At 45.4% G+C, this 21,123-nt stretch overlaps 2 protein-coding genes and 1 long non-coding RNA gene across 3 annotated transcripts; 2 read left to right on the plus strand and 1 right to left on the minus strand.

Moving 5' to 3' along the window:
* Nucleotides 1-4,585: 4,585 nt before the first annotated feature.
* Nucleotides 4,586-19,137, minus strand: LOC124005483. Its single transcript, XR_006833622.1, has 4 exons — nt 18,882-19,137; nt 10,528-10,620; nt 7,186-7,445; nt 4,586-6,019 (listed from the first exon to the last, which is right to left on the minus strand). It is a non-coding gene; the product is annotated as an uncharacterized LOC124005483 (long non-coding RNA).
* On the plus strand, nt 4,705-6,453 carry LOC124005482 (P2Y purinoceptor 13-like). Its single transcript, XM_046314784.1, has 3 exons — nt 4,705-4,976; nt 5,085-5,474; nt 5,614-6,453. Exons 1-3 carry the CDS (start codon nt 4,794-4,796, stop codon nt 6,079-6,081), a joined length of 1,041 nt encoding a protein of 346 aa, XP_046170740.1. The 5' UTR covers nt 4,705-4,793; the 3' UTR covers nt 6,082-6,453.
* Nucleotides 18,316-20,846, plus strand: wdr53 (WD repeat domain 53). The gene is made up of 3 exons (XM_046314782.1): nt 18,316-18,411; nt 19,323-19,830; nt 19,932-20,846. The coding sequence occupies exons 2-3, from the start codon at nt 19,339-19,341 to the stop codon at nt 20,607-20,609; spliced, it is 1,170 nt and encodes a 389-aa protein (XP_046170738.1). The 5' UTR covers nt 18,316-18,411; nt 19,323-19,338; the 3' UTR covers nt 20,610-20,846.
* The last annotated feature ends 277 nt before the right edge of the window (nt 20,847-21,123 follow it).

Here is a 21,123-nt window from a genome sequence, read left to right on the forward strand (position 1 = left end):
GTGGTAACAACCTCAAGCTTCCGCAAGCCTCTGTCTTTAAATCAGCCCCTTCTACACCCACAACGATTCAGCTACATGCAACACGCGATGATGCTGTGTTTTAGAGAGGACACAGCAAACACTTCAGCTCAAAGAAACACACAAACATATTGAATAACACACTGTCCCACACACTGTCATTCACACTGCCCTGCACACTGTCATTCACACTGCCCTGCACACTGTCATTCACACTGTCAATCACACTGTCAATCACACTGTCATTCACACTGTCATTCACACTGCCCTGCACACTGTCATTCACACTGCCCTGCACACTGCCCTGCACACTGTCATTCACACTGTCATTCACACTGCCCTGCACACTGTCATTCACACTGCCCTGACACTGTCATTCACACTGTCAATCACACTGTCATTCACACTGTCATTCACACTGCCCTGCACACTGTCATTCACACTGTCATTCACACTGTCATTCACACTGCCCTGCACACTGTCATTCACACTGCCCTGCACACTGTCATTCACACTGCCCTGCACACTGTCATTCACACTGCCCTGCACACTGTCATTCACACTGCCCTGCACACTGTCATTCACACTGCCCTGCACACTGTCATTCACACTGCCCTGACACTGTCATTCACACTGTCAATCACACTGTCATTCACACTGTCATTCACACTGTCATTCACACTGTCATTCACACTGCCCTGCACACTGCCCTGCACACTGCCCTGCACACTGTCATTCACACTGTCATTCACACTGTCATTCACACTGTCATTCACACTGCCCTGCACACTGCCCTGCACACTGTCATTCACACTGCCCTGCACACTGTCATTCACACTGCCCTGCACACTGTCATTCACACTGCCCTGACACTGTCATTCACACTGTCAATCACACTGTCATTCACACTGTCATTCACACTGCCCTGCACACTGTCATTCACACTGTCATTCACACTGTCATTCACACTGTCATTCACACTGCCCTGCACACTGTCATTCACACTGCCCTGCACACTGTCATTCACACTGCCCTGCACAGTCATTCACACTGCCCTGACACTGTCATTCACACTGTCAATCACACTGTCATTCACACTGTCATTCACACTGCCCTGCACACTGTCATTCACACTGCCATTCACACTGCCATTCACACTGTCATTCACACTGTCATTCACACTGTCATTCACACTGCCCTGCTCACTGGCATTCACACTGTCATTCACACTGCCCTGCACACTGTCATTCACACTGCCCTGCACACTGCCCTGCACACTGTCATTCACACTGCCCTGCACACTGTCATTCACACTGTCAATCACACTGTCATTCACACTGTCATTCACACTGCCCTGCACACTGTCATTCACACTGTCATTCACACTGCCATTCACACTGCCATTCACACTGTCATTCACACTGTCATTCACACTGTCATTCACACTGCCCTGCTCACTGGCATTCACACTGCCCTGCACACTGTCATTCACACTGTCATTCACACTGCCCTGCACACTGTCATTCACACTGCCCTGCACACTGTCATTCACACTGCCCTGCACACTGTCATTCACACTGCCCTGACACTGTCATTCACACTGTCAATCACACTGTCATTCACACTGTCATTCACACTGCCCTGCACACTGTCATTCACACTGTCATTCACACTGTCATTCACACTGCCCTGCACACTGCCCTGCACACTGTCATTCACACTGTCATTCACACTGCCCTCCACACTGTCATTCACACTGTCATTCACACTGCCATTCACACTGCCATTCACACTGACATTCACACTGTCATTCACACTGCCCTGCACACTGTCATTCACACTGCCCTGCACACTGCCCTGCACACTGTCATTCACACTGCCCTGCACACTGTCATTCACACTGCCCTGACACTGTCATTCACACTGTCAATCACACTGTCATTCACACTGTCATGCAATCAGCAGAGATGTTTTTTTGCTTGCTCAAAACCACACTGTGTGCTCACAACCACAGCCTCTTTGCTCTTCTGATTGCAAAGGGGTTTGAACTCAATAAAGAGCAAGGGGTGGGAGGACTGGGCCGGGGGGCGGATAGGGTCCGGCCCGGGTCCCGGAGGTCTCTTAAGATATCAGTCAGGCAGTGAGTCCTGATCGCTGCATCGCCGCTCAACACCTAGTGAAACTGATGTACACTGGCACCCGGGAGACTCGGCATCCAACCTCTCAGTGGACCATTAAACAGGAAGAGAGGAGAGACCGGCTCATTCACACACAGCGCAAGACTGGCAAAGTCCTTGGGATTGCGACAAGAAAAGCCCTACCTCTATAAAGAGAACACCCGTACACAAAGAGCATCACATACTGTACAGTAGACTCAAATAGACCGTTTTGTTGGTAGGTGTGGAAAGTAACGAAAGGAAAAACAGCCGAATGTGGGATATTTCACTTCTTCCTATAGAACGAAGACTGTTCATCATATTGTCTGTTCCGGTGACTTTCTTTAATAAATATCAAAGCTTCATTTAAAGGTAATTATTAATTAATTAAGGACATTTTCATTCATGTATGTAACATCGCTTATATGTTTGACAGTGTTCAATAACAATTGTCGCAGGGATAGAGTACACATTCAAGCTTGTTTATAAAAATCAATTTACTTCTTCATGGAGTGATCTAAAGTACAGTGTGCGAGCTGATCCCGACTGAATCGATTCACTGATCCCGACTGAATCGATTCACTGATCCCGACTGAATCGATTCACTGATCACGACTGAATCGATTCACTGATCCCGACTGAATCGATTCACTGATCCCGACTGAATCGATTCACTGATACAGACTGAATCGATTCACTGATCCCGACTGAATCGATTCACTGATCCAGACTGAATCGATTCACATTTATGTAGGGACTGAGTGTATTTTCAGGGATTTGACTCAAATCTCTCATAAAGTTGTGGAAACACGATTTGAAAGGGATCCACCTCCTCTGAGTATCAGTCTTACAAACCCTTAAACGGTTCCAACGTTCAAATGTGCCTTGGTTGCCATAGCACCTGTTACTGCACGGAATGCCATTCTAAACTGGTTAGGATTCCCTGTGTAAAGTGGCAGGGAAAGAGGACGGACGGACGGACGGACAGACCACCACTGTTCATGTACTGTCGATCATCGGTATATATTGTATCGCTCCTGTAGACAGGACTAAACTGGTATGGATTCCCTGTGTAAAGTGGCAGGGAAAGAGGATGGACGGACGGACGGACAGACCACCACTGTTCATGTACTGTCGATCATCGGTATATATTGTATCGCTCCTGTAGACAGGACTAAACTGGTGTACAGTTTATTATGGACTCACTGGAAGGTCTAGAAACAGACTTTCGTTGATGGGGGGAAAAAACGATGACTAAGTTAGAGTTTGACTTGAGACTTTGCTCACCAAGTCATTCAGTCTTTTTCCTCAGCGTAGCTTACTGTCGAGCTCTCACTTCCCTTTCTCTAATCTTCTCCAAACGGTACCTTCCTTCTTCATTCATTTCACCAGAAAGGAAAACAACTTGACTGAGCTCTTTTAGATAAAAGTGAGTGTGACAATTACATGCATGAAAAAAATATAATGTTCTTTGTGTGTATCGTTTGGGGCGATACAGTCACATGAGATAAAATACATTTACGATCTAAATGTTGTACAAAAGCACATTAACTCACACACGACATACACATTTCATGCAAAGACCAATCTGTACACAAATACTGAAGGGGAAGAATGGTTGGTTTAATAAAGATTCAAAGTTACGTTTGAGAATATAGTGGTGTATATGGGCATTTACAGCAATCCAGAAATAACTGCATTTCAACAGAGCTATACAAAATGTAGGATCTTAATTTGATCACTCTGTCACAGGAGAACTTTCTTGCAATGCATGACAATTTAAAGTTGTAATGTATTTGAGGTTTAAAAAGGCTTCTAAAGTTTGTTCTTTGTACTTAGAAATGTCAGACTTGATTTTTCCATACAAAAATGTCCATTAATTATAATCCACACTTCCTGTTGCTGGGAGGCTGTGTGTTACTAGGTGGCTGTGTGTTACTAGGTGGCTGTGTGTTAGTGGGTGGCTGTGTGTTAGTGGGTGGCTGTGTGTTAGTGGGTGGCTGTGTGTTAGTGGGTGGCTGTGTGTTACTAGGTGGCTGTGTGTTACTCGGTGGCTGTGTGTTAGTGGGTGGCTGTGTGTTACTAGGTGGCTGTGTGTTACGTTGTTAATGAGCTCATAGAGGGTGAAGATGCTGAAGGAGATCTCATCATAGACAAGACAGGCCACGTCTGACGTGTCCCAGCTGAAGGCAGCTCCCGGTAGGCCAGGTCAGAGTAGGAACTGGGGCATCGTAGATCACCCGCGGGCCAGACCAGCTGTCCGGGTGGAGGTGTAGGGAGGCAGGGCACAGCCAACCCACAGCTCTCTGCGTCCTCCCCCATCAGGACAGGTAGCCTATCCTCATCAGAGAGGTCATTGAAATGACACTCTCTAATTGTTTTATATATTTTTTTACATTTTGTCAGGAAATGCAGCTCTGTCTCAGGTTCTGCTTCGGTGCAGTGGTTGTCTCTATCGCTCTCTTTCTTTCTCACTCTATTCTCTCTGTTTCTCTCTCTCTCCCTCTCTTTTTTGGTGAATGCATGTTGTGTTGCTATGGGGAAATAGAGGCCTTACTGTTTACTATTCATCCAATCATTTTTATTCTGTTTCTCTCCATAGTACTGCTGGGCGTGAGGATGAACGGCAGCCAATCAAACCTGTCTCTGAAGTGTGTGCGTGACACCAGCGTGACGGCGGTGGTCTTCCCCTGTCTCTACAGCGCCCTCTTCCTGTTTGCGCTGGTACTCAACTGCCTGGCTGCATGGATCTTCTTCAACATCCGTAGCACCACCACCTTCGTGGTCTACCTGAAGAACGTAGTAAGGGAACCAGCATTTATTTTCTGTGATAAACAAATTTAGTCCAACTGCCAGAAATGGTTGAACAATAACGACTGATGACTGACGTGATGGCCTGTTCGTCAACAGGTGGTGGCAGACCTGCTGATGACCCTGTCCATCCCGGTGAAAGTCCTCGCGGACACGGACGTAGGCTCCTGGCGTCTGCGTGCGTTCTACTGTCGCTACTCCGCCGTCCTCTTCTACACCACCATGTACATCAGCATCCTGCTCCTGGGGCTCATCAGCCTGGACCGCTACCTCAAGATAGTCAGGCCCTTCGGGAAGTGCGCCCTCCAGAGGGTCGGGGTGGGACAGGCCTTGAGTGTGGCCGTCTGGGCTGTGATGGTGTCTCTGGCTCTGCCCAATACCATTCTGAGTGACCGCACACCGTCGGGTTCTCCTGGTCGGCTGAAGTGTACCTCTCTAAAGGGTCAGGCCGGTCTGCTGTGGCACGAGGGCTTCAACTACTTCTGCCAGGTACGGGCTACATTCTTGTACGCCGGCATCATTACACTGAATGGTATCCTGGCGGTAGTACGTTAACCTGGCTAACCAAGGGGCCGTATTTATAGAGATTGTCTCTGTTGTTCAATGCATTTTCTCCTCCTCTTCCCAGGTGGTGTTTTGGGGAACACTGGCTCTGATGTTGTTGTGTTACACTTTCATCAGTCGTAAAGTCTACGAGTCCTACAAAGCCTCGCGTAGTGGCTCCAACGCGGCCAGCCGCAGAACCAAGGCCAAGGTCTTTGTGGTGGTGGTGGTGTTTTTCGTTTGTTTCGCCCCTTTTCATTTCGCCAGAGTGCCCTACACTCTTACCCAGACCCGAAAAACAGCCAACCACTGCTGGGCGCAGAACGCGCTCTACGTTGCCAAGGAGACCACTCTCTGGCTCTGTGCCACTAACGTGTGTCTGGACCCGCTGATCTATGTGTTCCTGTGCAGGGTGTTCCGGAAAAGATTGACAGACGTGCTCAATCGCAAGCCCCACCCCCAGGGTGCTTTGGAGTCGCCCACGGCAACCTCTACACATTTGGAGATGTCACAGATGGTGAATAACAGAATACTGGATGTCAGCTTGGCCTAGAAGCACAACAATGTACATTATTTTGTAGTTTATTTTCCCCCAGCCTGTTGAATTGTAGATGTAACTTGGCCTGATGTTAACCCCTGGACAGATTGTGACCAGAGGAAAGCCTTCAAAACTGACTGAGCACTTTTAGAAAAAGCGAGTGTGACAATTACATGCATGAAAAAAATATAATGTTCTTTGTGTGTATCGTTTGGGGCGATACAGTCACATGAGATAAAATACATTTACAATCTAAATGTTGTACAAAAACACATTAACTCACACACGACATACACATTTCATGCAAAGTCCAATCTGTACACAAATACTGAAGGGGAAGAATGGTTGGTTTAATAAATAATACGTTTGTGAGAATATAGTGGTGTATATGGCATTTACAGCAATCCAGAAATAACTGGAACGGGAGGGAGGGAGGGAGGGAGGGAGGGAGGGAGGGAGGGAGGGAGGGAGGGAGGGAGGGAGGGAGGGAGGGAGGGAGGGAGGGAGGGAGGGAGGGGGAGGGAGGGAGGGAGGGAGGGGGAGGGAGGGAGGGATGGTAGAGCGGGGTAGGGAGGGTAGAGGCGGGGAGGGAGGGAGGGAGGGTAGAGAAAGGTAGGGAGGGTAGAGGCGGGGAGGGAGGGTAGGGCGGGGGAAGGGAGGGAGGGTAGAGAAAGGTAGGGAGGGTAGAGGCGGGGAAGGAGGGAGGGTAGAGAAAGGTAGGGAGGGTAGGGAGGGGAGGGAGGGAGGGTAGGGAGGGTAGAGACAGGGAGGGAGGGAGGGAGGGTAGGGAGGGAGGGTAGGGAGGGTAGAGGCAGGGAGGGAGGGTAGGGCAGGGAGGGAGGGTAGGGAGGGTAGAGGCAGGGAGGGAGGGTAGGGAGGGTAGAGGCGGGGAGGGAGGGTAGAGGCGGGGAGGGAGGGTAGAGACAGGGAGGGAGGGAGGGAGGGAGGGAGGGAGGGAGGGAGGGAGGGAGGGAGGGAGGGAGGGAGGGAGGGAGGGAGGGAGGGAGGGAGGGAGGGAGGGAGGGAGGGAAGAGGCGGGGAGGGAGGGTAGAAGTTTGAGAAAGTATTAGGACACCTGTTATAACCGTGTCCTAACCTAAATCTGTGACCTGTACCAACCTCTACATAGTTCCTGTAGAAGGTGCCCTTGCGCATGACCAGAAGGTGAGCCTGGGTGTCTGAGGCCAGGAAGGAGCTGGAGAGGGACAGCACAGCATGGCGGGGACACGGTACATCCCTCCATTGACCTCATTATGGAACAGCATCATGCTGGGAAATACGGCGATGATCTCATGTCTGGTCCCAGAGAAGCCCATGCCAGAGAGACAGTTGACAGAGTTCATTGAAAGTGATCCAATATGCAGAAAGAGAGAGTCGTCCTACAAAATGTTCAACAAAATGTGAAGATTAGCCCCAAACTGTGTGACAGAGTAATCACATTAGCAGGGAATGAAGTCTTATAATAATATAATAATAATAATAATAAAATAATAATATATAATATAATATAATATATGCCATTTAGCAGACGCTTTTATCCAAAGCGACTTACAGTCATGTGTGCATACATTCTACGTACGGGTGGTCCCGGGGATCGAACCCACTACCCTGGCGTTACAAGCGCCATGCTCTACCAACTGAGCTACAGAAGGACCAATGAATAGTCTTGCTATTTATTGATAGTCCCGTAAATAAGGGGCAGGTCTCAGCCTATATTTAAGTTGTATTCATTGTCCCCAAAGACAAAATGTGAACAACAACCATACGGATAAAAACAAATCAATAATAAAATGTGTGTGCAGGTTGGAAGCCCAAGGGCTTGAAAACCACAACACCAAAAAATGCATACAGTGGGGAGAACAAGTATTTGATACACTGCCGATTTTGCAGGTTTTCCTACTTACAAAGCATGTAGAGGTCTGTAATTTTTATCATAGGTACACTTCAACTGTGAGAGACGGAATCTAAAACAAAAATCCAGAAAATCACATTGTATGATTTTAAGTAATTAACTTGCATTTTATTGCATGACATAAGTATTTGATACATCAGCAAAACATTACTTAATATTTGGTACAGAAACCTTTGTTTGCTATTCCTGTAGTTCTTGACCAGGTTTGCACACACTGCAGCAGGGATTTTGGCCCACTCCTCCATACAGACCTTCTCCAGATCCTTCAGGTTTCAGGGCTGTCGCTGGTCAATACGGACTTTCAGCTCCCTCCAAAGATGTTCTATTGGGTTCAGGTCTGGAGACTGTCTAGGCCACTCCAGGACCTTGAGATGCTTCTTACGGAGCCACTCCTTAGTTGCCCTGGCTGTGTGTTTTGGATCGTTGTCATGCTGGAAGACCCAGCCACGACCCATCTTCAACGCCCTTACTAAGGGAAGGAGGTTGTTGGCCAAGATCTCGCGATACATGGCCATATCCATCCTCCCTTCAATACGGTGCCGTCGTCATGTCCCCTTTGCAGAAAAGCATCCCCAAATAATGATGTTTCCACCTCCATGCTTCACGGTTGGGATGGTGTTCTTGGGTTTGTACTAATCCTTCTTCTTTCTCCAAACACAGCGAGTGGAGTTTGGACCAAAAAGCTCTATTTTTGTCTCATCAGACCACATGACCTTCTCCCATTCCACCTCTGGATCATCCAGATGGTCATTGGCAAACTTCAGACGGGCCTGGACATGCGCTGGCTTGAGCAGGGGGACCTTGCGTGCGCTGCAGGATTTTAATCCATGACGGCGTAGTGTGTTACTAAGGATTTTCTTTGAGACTGTGGTCCCAGCTCTCTTCAGGTCATTGACCAGGTCCTGCCGTGTAGTTCTGGGCTGATCCCTCTCCTTCCTCATGATCATTGATGCCCCACGAGGTGATATCTTGCATGGAGCCCCAGACCGAGGGGGATTGACAGTCATCTTGAACTCCTTCCATTTTCGAATAAGTGCGCCAACAGTTGTTGCCTTCTCACCAAGCTGCTTGCCTATTGTCCTGTAGCCCATCCCGGCCTTGTGCAGGTCTAAATTTTTATCCCTGATGTCCTTAGACAGCTCTCTGATCTTGGCCATTGTGGAGATGATAGAGTCTGTTTGATTGAGTATGTGGACAGGTGTCTTTTATACAGGTAACGAGTTCAAACAGGTGCAGTTAATAATACAGGTAATGAGTGGAGAACAGGAGGGTTTTTTAACGAAAAACTAATAGGTCTGTGAGAGCCGGAATTCTTACTGGTTGGTAGGTGATCAAATTCTTATGTCATGCAATAAAATGTCAATTAATTACTTAAAAATCATACAAATGTGATTTTCTGGATTTTTGTTTTAGATTCCGTCTCTCGCAGTTGAAGTGTACTGTACCTATGATAACAATTACAGACCTCTACATGCTTTGTGAGTATGTGAGAGTTTGACTATATAGAGGAGATTACTGAGTAGTTTGGTTCATCAGGCTGACCCCCAGTCTTCATGGAGGAGATTACTGAGTAGTTTGGTTCATCAGGCTGACCCCCAGTCTTCATGGAGGAGATTATTGAGTAGTTTGGTTCATCAGGCTGACCTCCAGTCTTCATGGAGGAGATTACTGAGTAGTTTGGTTCATCAGGCTGACCCACAGTCTTCATGGAGGAGATTACTGAGTAGTTTGGTTCATCAGGCTGACCCCCAGTCTTCGTGGAGATTACTGAGTAGTTTGGTTCATCAGGCTGACCCCCAGTCTTCATGGAGGAGATTATTGAGTAGTTTGGTTCATCAGGCTGACCCCCAGTCTTCATGGAGGAGATTATTGAGTAGTTTGGTTCATCAGGCTGACCCCCAGTCTTCATGGAGGAGATTATTGAGTAGTTTGGTTCATCAGGCTGACCTCCAGTCTTCATGGGGGAGATTACTGAGTAGTTTGGTTCATCAGGCTGACCCCAAGTCTTCATGGAGGAGATTATTGAGTAGTTTGGTTCATCTATGTGAAGAGTATATTACCTCTATCTGATAGAGTATTAATGGTACCATACTTCCTTTCCACCATAATTTGCAAATAAATTCAATAAAAATCATTTTTTTCTCTAATTTTGTCTGTCATAGTTGAAGTGTACCTGATGATGAAAATTACAGGCCTCTCTCATCTTTTTAAGTGGGAGAACTTGCACAATTGGTGGCTGACTAAATACTTTGTTGCCCCACTGTAAATGTAATGTTGTAAATCACCCAATAGAAAACACATGTTACCTTCATTATTAATTCAATGGAAGGTGGATGCGAGGATATCAATTAAATTACCAATGTCAGAATCGGGTGGCAGATGGACGTATCCAATTTTTTATTTTTTTAACCAGCAAAAACAAAACTAAGGTTGTAACAGGAGGGAATTTCTAGGAAAAAAAAAAGATTAAACAATAATTTTATAGGATTTAAGTGTGAGTTCCTCTCTTACAATGAATTTAAAATGTCTACGAACAAAAATAGACCCACCTTCTCCCACTCTTGATGCGCTACAGTGGTGAACAGCATTGTAACAAGGAGACGTGTCATAAAGAATCGTTGTCTCGTCAGTCAACCATGTTTCTGAAAAGAACAACAGCGAAACATGACTGAGAGAAGACGGATAATGAACAAGGTGGTCGTGATTTTTTTTTAGGAAGACGGCGAACGTTCAAATGAAAATAAAACGTTTTTTTTTTTAAATAAGCTTATTTTGGAATGAGATAAATTGCTATATTGGGTTGATAAATTGCTATATTGGGTTGATAAATTGCTATATTGGGTTGATAAATTGCTATATTGGGTTGATAAATTGCTATATTGGGTTGATAAATTGCTATATTGGGTTGATAAATTGCTATATTGGGTTGATAAATTGCTATATTGGGTTGATAAATTGCTATATTGGGTTGATAAATTGCTATATTGGGTTGATAAATTGCTATATTGGGTTGATAAGTTGCTATATTGGGTTGATAAGTTGCTATATTGGGTTGATAAGTTGCTATATTGGGTTGATAAGTTGCTATATTGGGTTGATAAGTTGCTATATTGGGTTGATAAGTTGCTATATTGGGTTGTTAAATTGCTATATTGGGTTGATAAGTTGCTATATTGGGTTGATAAGTTGCTATATTGGGTTGATAAATTGCTATATTGGGTTGATAAGTTGCTATATTGGGTTGATAAGTTGCTATATTGGGTTGATAAGTTGCTATATTAGGTTGATAAGTTGCTATATTGGGTTGATAAGTTGCTTACCATAATAGTAAATGACAAATCTCAGGTACATTTCAGGAAACGCAATTATTATATTTATCTTTGGCTTCATTAATAAGACCATGTTATCAGGGTTGATGTCCTTGGTTTCATTAATAAGACCATGTTATCAGGGTTGATGTCCTTGGTTTCATTAATATCTAACTGCTTAAAGACCATGTTATCAGGGTTGATGTCCTTGGTTTCATTAATATCTAACAGGTTAAAGACCATGTTATCAGGGTTGATATCCTTGGTTTCATTAATATCTAACAGGTTAAAGACCATGTTATCAGAGTTGATATCCTTGGTTTCATTAATATCTAACTGGTTAAAGACCATGTTATCAGGGTTGATGTCCTTGGTTTCATTAATAAGACCATGTTATCAGGGTTGATGTCCTTGGTTTCATTAATAAGACCATGTTATCAGGGTTGATATCCTTGGTTTCATTATTTAGACCATGTTATCAGAGTTGATATCCTTGGTTTCATTAATAAGACCATGTTATCAGGGTTGATGTCCTTGGTTTCATTAATAAGACCATGTTATCAGAGTTGATGTCCTTGGTTTCATTAATAAGACCATGTTATCAGGGTTGATGTCCTTGGTTTCATTAATAAGACCATGTTATCAGGGTTGATATCCTTGGTTTCATTAATATCTAACGGGTTAAAGACCATGTTATCAGAGTTGATATCCTTGGTTTCATTAATATCTAACTGCTTAAAGACCATGTTATCAGGGTTGATATCCTTGGATTAATTAATAAGACCATGTTATCAGGGTTCCTGCCCAACTAAGAGAGATGCCTTTAGAATGTGCTGCTGCTGCTGCCTTTAGAATGTTGCCTTTAGAATGTGCTGCTGGCTGCCTTTAGAATGTGCTGCCTTTAGAATGTGCTGCCTTTAGAATGTGCTGCCTTTAGAATGTGCTGCCTTTAGAATGTGCTGCCTTTAGAATGTGCTGCCTATAGAATGTGCTGCCGCTGCCTATAGAATGGGTTGCCGCTGCCTATAGAATGTGTTGCCTTTAGAATGTGTTGCCTTTAGAATGTGTTGCCTCCGCCTTTAGAATGTGCTGCCTTTAGAATGTGTTGCCTTTAGAATGTGCTGCCTTTAGAATGTGCTGCCTTTAGAATGTGCTGCCTTTAGAATGTGCTGCCTTTAGAATGTGTTGCCTTTAGAATGTGCTGCCTTTAGAATGTGCTGCCTTTAGAATGTGCTGCCTTTAGAATGTGCTGCCTTTAGAATGTGCTGCCTTTAGAATGTACTGCCTTTAGAATGTGCTGCCGCTGCCTTTAGAATGTGTTGCCTTTAGAATGTGTTGCCTTTAGAATGTGTTAATAATAATAATAATATATGCCATTTAGCAGACGCTTTTATCCAAAGCAGTCATGTGTGCATACATTCTACGTATGGGTGGTCCCGGGGATCGAACCCACTACCCTGGCGTTACAAGCGCCATGCTCTACCAACTGAGCTACACAGGACCTCTGCCTTTAGAATGTGCTGCCTTTAGAATGTGCTGCCTTTAGAATGTACTGCCTTTAGAATGTGCTGCCGCTGCCTTTAGAATGTGCTGCCTTTAGAATGTGTTGCCTTTAGAATGTGTTGCCTTTAGAATGTGTTGCCTTTAGAATGTGTTGCCTTTAGAATGTGCTGCCTTTAGAATGTGTTGCCTTTAGAATGTGTTGCCTTTAGAATGTGTTGCCTTTAGAATGTGCTGCCTTTAGAATGTGCTGCCGCTGCCTTTAGAATGTGCTGCCTTTAGAATGTGTTGCCTTTAGAATGTGTTGCCTTTAGAATGTGTTGCCTTTAGAATGTGTTGCCTTTAGAATGTGCTGCCTTTAGAATGTGCTGCCTTTAGAATGTGTTGCCTTTAGAATGTGTTGCCTTTAGAATGTGCTGCCTTTAGAATGTGCTGCCTTTAGAATGTGCTGCCTTTAGAATGTGCTGCCTTTAGAATGTGCTGCCTTTAGAATGTGCTGCCTTTAGAATGTGCTGCCTTTAGAATGTGCTGCCTTTAGAATGTGCTGCTTTTAGAATGTGCTGCTGCTGCCTTTAGAATGTGTTGCCTTTAGAATGTGTTGCCTTTAGAATGTGCTGCCTCCGCCTTTAGAATGTGTTGCCTCCGCCTTTAGCCAGAGTAGGTTTAGGAAGAGATGGTGTAAATGTTCACAGATAGTACCTAGTAGCAGAGACAGCTGATCACATGACAGTAGTTAGTAGCAGAGACAGCTGATCACATGACAGTAGTTAGTAGCAGAGACAGCTGATCACATGACAGTAGTTAGTAGCAGAGACAGCTGATCACATGACAGTAGTTAGTAGCAGACACAGCTGATCACATGACAGTAGTTAGTAGCAGAGACAGCTGATCACATGACAGTAGTTAGTAGCAGAGACAGCTGATCACATGACAGTAGTTAGTAGCAGAAACAGCTGATCACATGACAGTAGCAGACACAGCTGATCACATGACAGTAGTTAGTAGCAGACACAGCTGATCACATGACAGTAGCAGACACAGCTGATCACATGACAGTAGCAGACACAGCTGATCACATGACAGTAGCAGACACAGCTGATCACATGACAGTAGCAGACACAGCTGATCACATGACAGTAGCAGACACAGCTGATCACATGACAGTAGCAGACACAGCTGATCACATGACAGTAGCAGACACAGCTGATCACATGACAGTAGCACACAGCTGATCACATGACAGTAGCACACAGCTGATCACATGACAGTAGCAGAGACAGCTGATCACATGACAGTAGCAGAGACAGCTGATCACATGACAGTAGCAGAGACAGCTGATCACATGACAGTAGCAGAGACAGCTGATCACATGACAGTAGTTAGTAGCAGACACAGCTGAGACGGCTGTGATCACATGACAGTAGCAGAGACAGCTGATCACATGACAGTAGCAGAGACAGCTGATCACATGACAGTAGTTAGTAGCAGACACAGCTGAGACGGCTGTGATCACATGACAGTAGCAGAGACGGCTGTGATCACATGACAGTAGCAGAGACAGCTGTGATCACATGACAGTAGCTAGTAGCAGAGACAACTGATCACATGACAGTAGCTAGTAGCAGAGACAACTGATCACATGACAGTAGCTAGTAGCAGAGACAACTGATCACATGACAGTAGCAGAGACAGCTGTGATCACATGACAGTAGCAGAGACAGCTGTGATCACATGACAGTAGCTAGTAGCAGAGACAACTGATCACATGACAGTAGCAGAGACAGCTGTGATCACATGACAGTAGCAGAGACAACTGATCACATGACAGTAGCAGAGACAGCTGTGATCACATGAGAGTAGCAGAGACGGCTGTGATCACATGACAGTAGCTAGTAGCAGAGACAACTGATCACATGACAGTAGCAGAGACAGCTGTGATCACATGACAGTAGCAGAGACAACTGATCACATGACAGTAGCAGAGACAGCTGTGATCACATGACAGTAGCTAGTAGGAGAGACAACTGGTCACATGACAGTAGCAGAGACAACTGATCACATGACAGTAGCAGAGACAACTGAGACACGGGCTTCCGAAGTAGAACACCTCCCCATCACTGTCAGCATTCTTTAAAAGGCCACAGGCTTTAAGCACCATTGTGGTCTGACCTATGACGTGCATTTCCCCCCCCTATATTTTTCTCTTCCACTCGTTTGTTGTCTGACTTGTTTCATTGATTCTCATCTCTCTCTCTCACACCGTCTCACCCATCGCCATCTGAAGCAAAGTAGAAATGTATTGGATTCTCAATATAACCTTAGTATTTCAGGTGAATGATAAAATGGACACATGTTCTTAGTAGAACAGAATATAACAATAGACTGAATATAACAGTAGAAAAACACATGGTGTGGCCATAGGGCCCTACCACCTTATGCAAACAGAGCGATGGAGTGTCCTATACGGTCCGTTCCAAAATTTGTTCAGCAAAAAAAGTACACTACCGGTCAAAAGATTTAGAACGCCTACTCATTCAAGGATTTCTTTATTTTTACTATTTTCTACATTGTAGAATAATAGTGAAGACATTAAAACTATGAAATAAAACATATGGAATCATGTAGTAAATAAATACAAATATATTTGAGATTCTTTAAATAGCCACCCTTTGCCTTGATGACAGCTTTGCACACACTTGGCATTCTCTCAACCAGCTTCATGAGGTAGTCAACTGGAATGCATTTCAATTAACAGGTGTGCCTTAAAAGTTAATTGGAATTTATTTCCTTCTTAATGCATTTGAGCCAATCAGTTGTGTTGTGACAAGGTAGGGATGGTATACAGAATATAGCCCTATTTGGTAAAAGACCAAGTCCATATTATGGCAAACAACAGCTCAAATAAGCAAAGAGAAACGACAGTTTATCATTACTTTAAAACATGAAGGTCAGTCAATGAGGAAAATTTCAAGAACTTTAAGTGCAGTCGCAAAACCCATCAAGCACTATGATGAAACTGGAAAGAAACCACAACTAAAGAACAATAATAAATAAGAACAATAAGAAGAAGACTTGCTTGGGCCAAAAACACGAGCAATGGACATCAGACCGGTAGAAATTTGTCCTTTGGTTTGGTTTGGAGACTTTTGGATCCAACCGCTGTGTCTTTGTGAGACGCAGTGTGGATGAAACGATGATCTCTGCATGTGTATTTCCCACCGTAAAGCATGGAGGAGGAGGAGGAGGTGTGATGGTGTGGGGGTGCTTTGCTGGCAACACTGTCTGTGATTTATTTAGAATTCAAGACACACTTAACCAGCATAGCTACCACAGCATTCTGCAGCGATACGCCATCCCATCTGGTTTGGGCTTAGTGTAGCTCAGTTGGTAGAGCATGGCGCTTGTAACGCCAGGGTAGTGGGTTCGATTCCCGGGACCACCCATACGTAGAATGTATGCACACATGACTGTAAGTCGCTTTGGATAAAAGCGTCTGCTAAATGGCATATATTATTATCAGTTGTTTTTCAACAGGACAATGACCCAACACACCTCTAGTCTGTGTAAGGGCTATCTGACCAAGAAGGAGAGTGATGGAGTGATGCATCAGATGACCTGGCCTCCACAACCCCCGACCTCAACCAAATTTAGATGGTTTGGGATGAGTTAAACTGCAGAGTGAAGGAAAAGCAGCCGACAAGTGCTCAGCATATGTGGGAACTCCTTCAAGACTATTGGAAAAGCATTCCAGGTGAAGCTGGTTGAGAGAATGTCAAGCATTTGCAAAGCTGTCATCAAGGCAAAGGGTGGCTATTTGAAGAATCTCAAATCAAAAATATTTGTTTAACACTTTTTGGTTACTACATGATTCCGTATGTGTTATTTCATAGTTTGATGTCTTCACTATTATCCTACAATGTAGAAAATAGTGTGTGTGTGTGTGTGTGTGTGTGTGTGTGTGTGTGTGTGTGTGTGTGTGTGTGTGTGTGTGTGTGTGTGTGTGTGTGTGTGTGTGTGTGTGTGTGTGTGTGTGTGTGTGTGTGTGTGTGTGTGTGTGTGTGTGTGTGTGTGTGTGTGTGTGTGTGTGTGATAGCCCTGGTGTCCTCGGTCTGTTCTTCATTCAGTCTGACAGTTACGTTCACCGACCCAGAAATGGGCCACACTCATCAGAAGTGCAGTTTTGGATGAATCAGCAGGCAGCAACCATTGTGTTCCTCATTTTCAGCCTTACCGCTCTACAGAGAGACAGAGAGACAGTGAGTGAGAAAGAGACAGAGAGTGAGAAAGAGAGAGAAAGAGAGACAGAGAGAAAGAGACAGAGAGAGAGACAGAGAGAGAGAGAAAGAGAGACAGAGAGAAAGAGACAGAGAGAAAGAGAGACAGAGAGAAAGAGAGACAGAGAGACAGAGAGACAGAGAGAAAGAGAGACAGAGAGAAAGAGACAGAGTGAGAAAGAGACAGAGTGAGAAAGAGAGAGAAAGAGACAGAGTGAGAAAGAGAAAGAGAAAGAGAAAGAGAGAGAGAGAGAGAGAGAGAGAGAGAGAAAGAGACAGACAGTGAGAAAGAGACAGAGAGTGAGAATGAGAGAGAGAGAGAGAATGAGAGAGAGAGAGAAAGAGAGAGTGAGAAAGAGACAGAGAAAGAGAGTGAGAGTGAGAAAGAGACAGAGAAAGATAGACAGAGAGTGAGAAAGAGACAGAGAGACAGAGAGTGAGAAAGAGAGAAAAAGAGTGACAGAGAGACCTATTTTAGCTCAAGTGTGCTCTCTCAAGTCCACCCCTTGGCACAACAGGTTATAGAGTTTGAATGCCCGAGTATCTCCACTGTGTCCTTAATCTGACATTTGAACCTAACTGAATTATTTCTGCCCAATCTGCTTGTATTTCGTCTGTAGAAGTGCATTACTGTTTAGTTATCCCAGAAGAATGACAGAACCCAGTAGCACCAACCAACAGTCTTCTTACAGTAGACCTGGACACAAAGCATGTCAGTTGATCATGAAAAACAATGAAAAACACTGCTTTCTATGTACATTTAACAAAAAGAGGTAGGTTGTGTCAACTCTACATGCATGACATTAGGAGTTCACTATGTCACATTTCAGTTGTATAAACCTAACACAACCTATTAGCAAGCATAGAAAGATTTACAGTCAATACTGCTATAGGCGTAATCCCCATGAAACCTAATTTCATATAAATCAGTTTGAGGATTGTAATTTATTTATTGACTTTATTTAACTAGGCAAGTCAGTTAAGAACAAAGTCGTATTTACAATGATGGCCTACTACGCCAAAACACGGACGACACTGGGCCAACGTATTGTTCGCCCTATGGGACTCCCAATCACGTCCGGATGTGATACTGCCTGGATTCGAACCAGGTACTATAGTGACGCCTCTTGAACTGGGATGCAATGCCTTATACTGCTGCGCCACTCGGGGTAATGTAGATCAAACATAAATAAAATAATACTGTGGTAGAAATGATTGTTTTCCCATTGTGAAATAGGCTTTTACGTCTTTTTTCATGCAGCTGATTGGGTCGTTACCTACCCTCTGATGTCATCAATGTGCGACTTTACAAGTAGTTTTCGAACAGGGGAAGCTAACATTCGTGTGAAAGGTAAAGTGGAAACATCACATATGCTGAAGGTTTATTTAATTTAGTGGTGCCGTGTTATGTCATGACAGTTGTGGTTATTAGCAAAGATTTCGCCAATGACATCCAGCTAAAGTGTTTCGATAGTTGTGTTGACATGCTAACTTAACTAGCATAGCTTCAGCGTTCTGGTAAACACATGGTTAGTCCGTGGCAAGATTTGACTTCTGTCCTATTAAATAAATAAAGACATCCAAATGGAAACGTTTATTATTAATATAATGACTATTTATAGGGCTACCAGTTACTGTAGCTACATATTAACACCAGATGGGATTTAACAAAGATGTTATCCATTACTGGGAGTTAAGGTTAATTAGGTCGTCTGGAGACCCGACGTTGAATTCTGTCAGATATAAATTAGCATTTGAATCAGGAAAGTTAACTCTTAAACTTCAAGCCAGAATGTTGAATAAAATGATATTTGAACGTACTTAACCTGTTGGCAGTGCTGGTTGGTCCTCTTGGGGTAGGAATGTGAGACAATATATCCACAGGAAAGTGTAATTACATTAAATGTTTGAAAGCGTTGGTATCAGTAGTGCGTTCAGATTAATATCAGTTGAAGCATAAGCACGAGACGCATGCATACACTTGCCGAGCTCGTGCACGTGTTTACATTCGTCTGCGCATGTCCCAGGTGATGTGTCTGGTTTCAATTTACCCTACTGTCCCCAAACTCCCAGTCAGAGATAACAATCTTTGGTTAAATTACATTATCTGGTGCAATAGTTACTTTTATTGTATCAAAACGTTCTGCAGTGTATTTTTTTTTTTTTACAGCTAGATATGTACAGGGTCATGTCACTGTTAGCAAAATATACCAGTTTATGTAGTATTTATTTATATGTAGTATATATTCTGCTTCACCCCAGGTATGCCAATGTGATTATGGCCAGCAGGCAGTGGTGTGAGGGTCACTCCACCCCAGTGCTGTGTGTGGGGGCCTCTGGGGGTCCGGAGGGTCTCCTAGCCTCTGGCTCAGAGGAGGGTGAGGTAACCGTGTGGAACCAGGAGGGAACGGTGTTAGCTCGTCTCCGTCTGCCCAGCGGGGATGATGTGACCAGCGCTGTGTTCTCGCCGGCGGCTCCAGGCCTGTTGTATGTGTCCCACGGGGAGACGGTGAGCGTATTGGACCCTAGGAGCCTAAAGGGAGCGGTAGAGGAGCTACAGGGTGCGGGAGAGGAGGAGATCAACTCTCTGGCTCTGAATGAGACAGGCTCAGCTCTGGCCGTGGCTGATGACTCGGGGGTGGTGAGGGTGCTAGGGCTGCCGGGGGGTCAAGTAAACAGGACGCTCCGCAGACACACCAACATCGTCTCATCTGTGGCTTTCCGCCCTCTCAGGCCCAACAACTTGGTCTCAGCCGGGCTCGACATGCAGGTGAGATGTCTGGAGATGGAGAAAGAAAGGGCATGCTTGAGAGTACCCTGTTTGACTAAGTAAGCATGTCTTGACCCCCTTCTGTCCTCAATCTCTTGCAGGTGATGTTGTGGAGCCTACAGAAGACACGCCCCGTCTGGACCCTCAACCTGCAGGAAGTGGCTGAGGAAGAGGAGGCCCATCAGCACAAAGCCGGTCAGCTCTTCAACCCACCTCTGGCCCACTGCGTCTCTGTAGCAACCTGCGGGAACGTTTTGGCCTGCGCCGCCGAGGACGGACGTGTGCACCTGATGCGGGTCGGCAGTGGCTCCAAACTGGACCGACAGGGTGCCATCAAGGCCCACAGCCAGGGAGCCTCGCAGGCCCACTTCCTCAGCTTCTTACCCCACCCATACTGGCTGGCTACTGGGGGCAACGATGGCATGGTGGCCCTCTGGGATCTCAGTCAGAACCCGGTAGTTACTGTTGAGGATAAGGCCAAGCCACAGGCAGCGCCAGTCCACCGCAGGAGACCCAATGCCAGGGCTAAAGCCAAACTCCAGGCCCAGGCCAAGCCCCAGCAGGCAAAAGAGGAGACTAAGGAGAGGGAGGAGGTGGAGGAGGGCAGCAGTGTAGATCAGTCACCAGGCACAGAGGCCCTGAAGTCAGGACCTAAACTCAGCTTCAGCCATGGGGACAAGGTGAACTGGGTGTGTCCCACTCTGCTGAGAGGGGAGCCCAGCCTGGTGGTGGCTGATCAGAGCCCTAACCTGTCTGTCTACTCTCTGGCCGGTCTATAGACCTAACCTGTCTCTACTGTCTGGCTGGTCTATAGACCTAACCTGTCTGTCTACTGTCTGGCCGGTCTATAGACCTAACCTGTGTCTACTCTCTGGCCGGTCTATAGACCTAACCTGTCTGTCTACTCTCTGGCCGGTCTATAGACCTAACCTGTCTGTCTACTCTCTGGCCGGTCTATAGACCTAACCTGTCTGTCTACTCTCTGGCCGGTCTATAGACCTAACCTGTCTGTCTACTCTCTGGCCGGTCTATAGACCTAACCTGTCTGTCTACTGTCTGGCCGGTCTATAGACCTAACCTGTCTGTCTGGTCTATAGACCTAACCTGTCTGTCTACTGTCTGGCCGGTCTATAGACCTAACCTGTCTGTCTACTGTCTGGCCGGTCTATAGACCTAACCTGTCTGTCTCTCTGGCCGGTCTATAGACCTAACCTGTCTGTCTCTCTGGCCGGTCTATAGACCTAACCTGTCTGTCTACTGTCTTGCCGGTCTATAGACCTAACCTGTCTGTCT

Source organism: Oncorhynchus gorbuscha, linkage group LG19, assembly GCF_021184085.1.
Source record: "Oncorhynchus gorbuscha isolate QuinsamMale2020 ecotype Even-year linkage group LG19, OgorEven_v1.0, whole genome shotgun sequence".
NCBI classification, from domain to species: domain Eukaryota; kingdom Metazoa; phylum Chordata; class Actinopteri; order Salmoniformes; family Salmonidae; genus Oncorhynchus; species Oncorhynchus gorbuscha.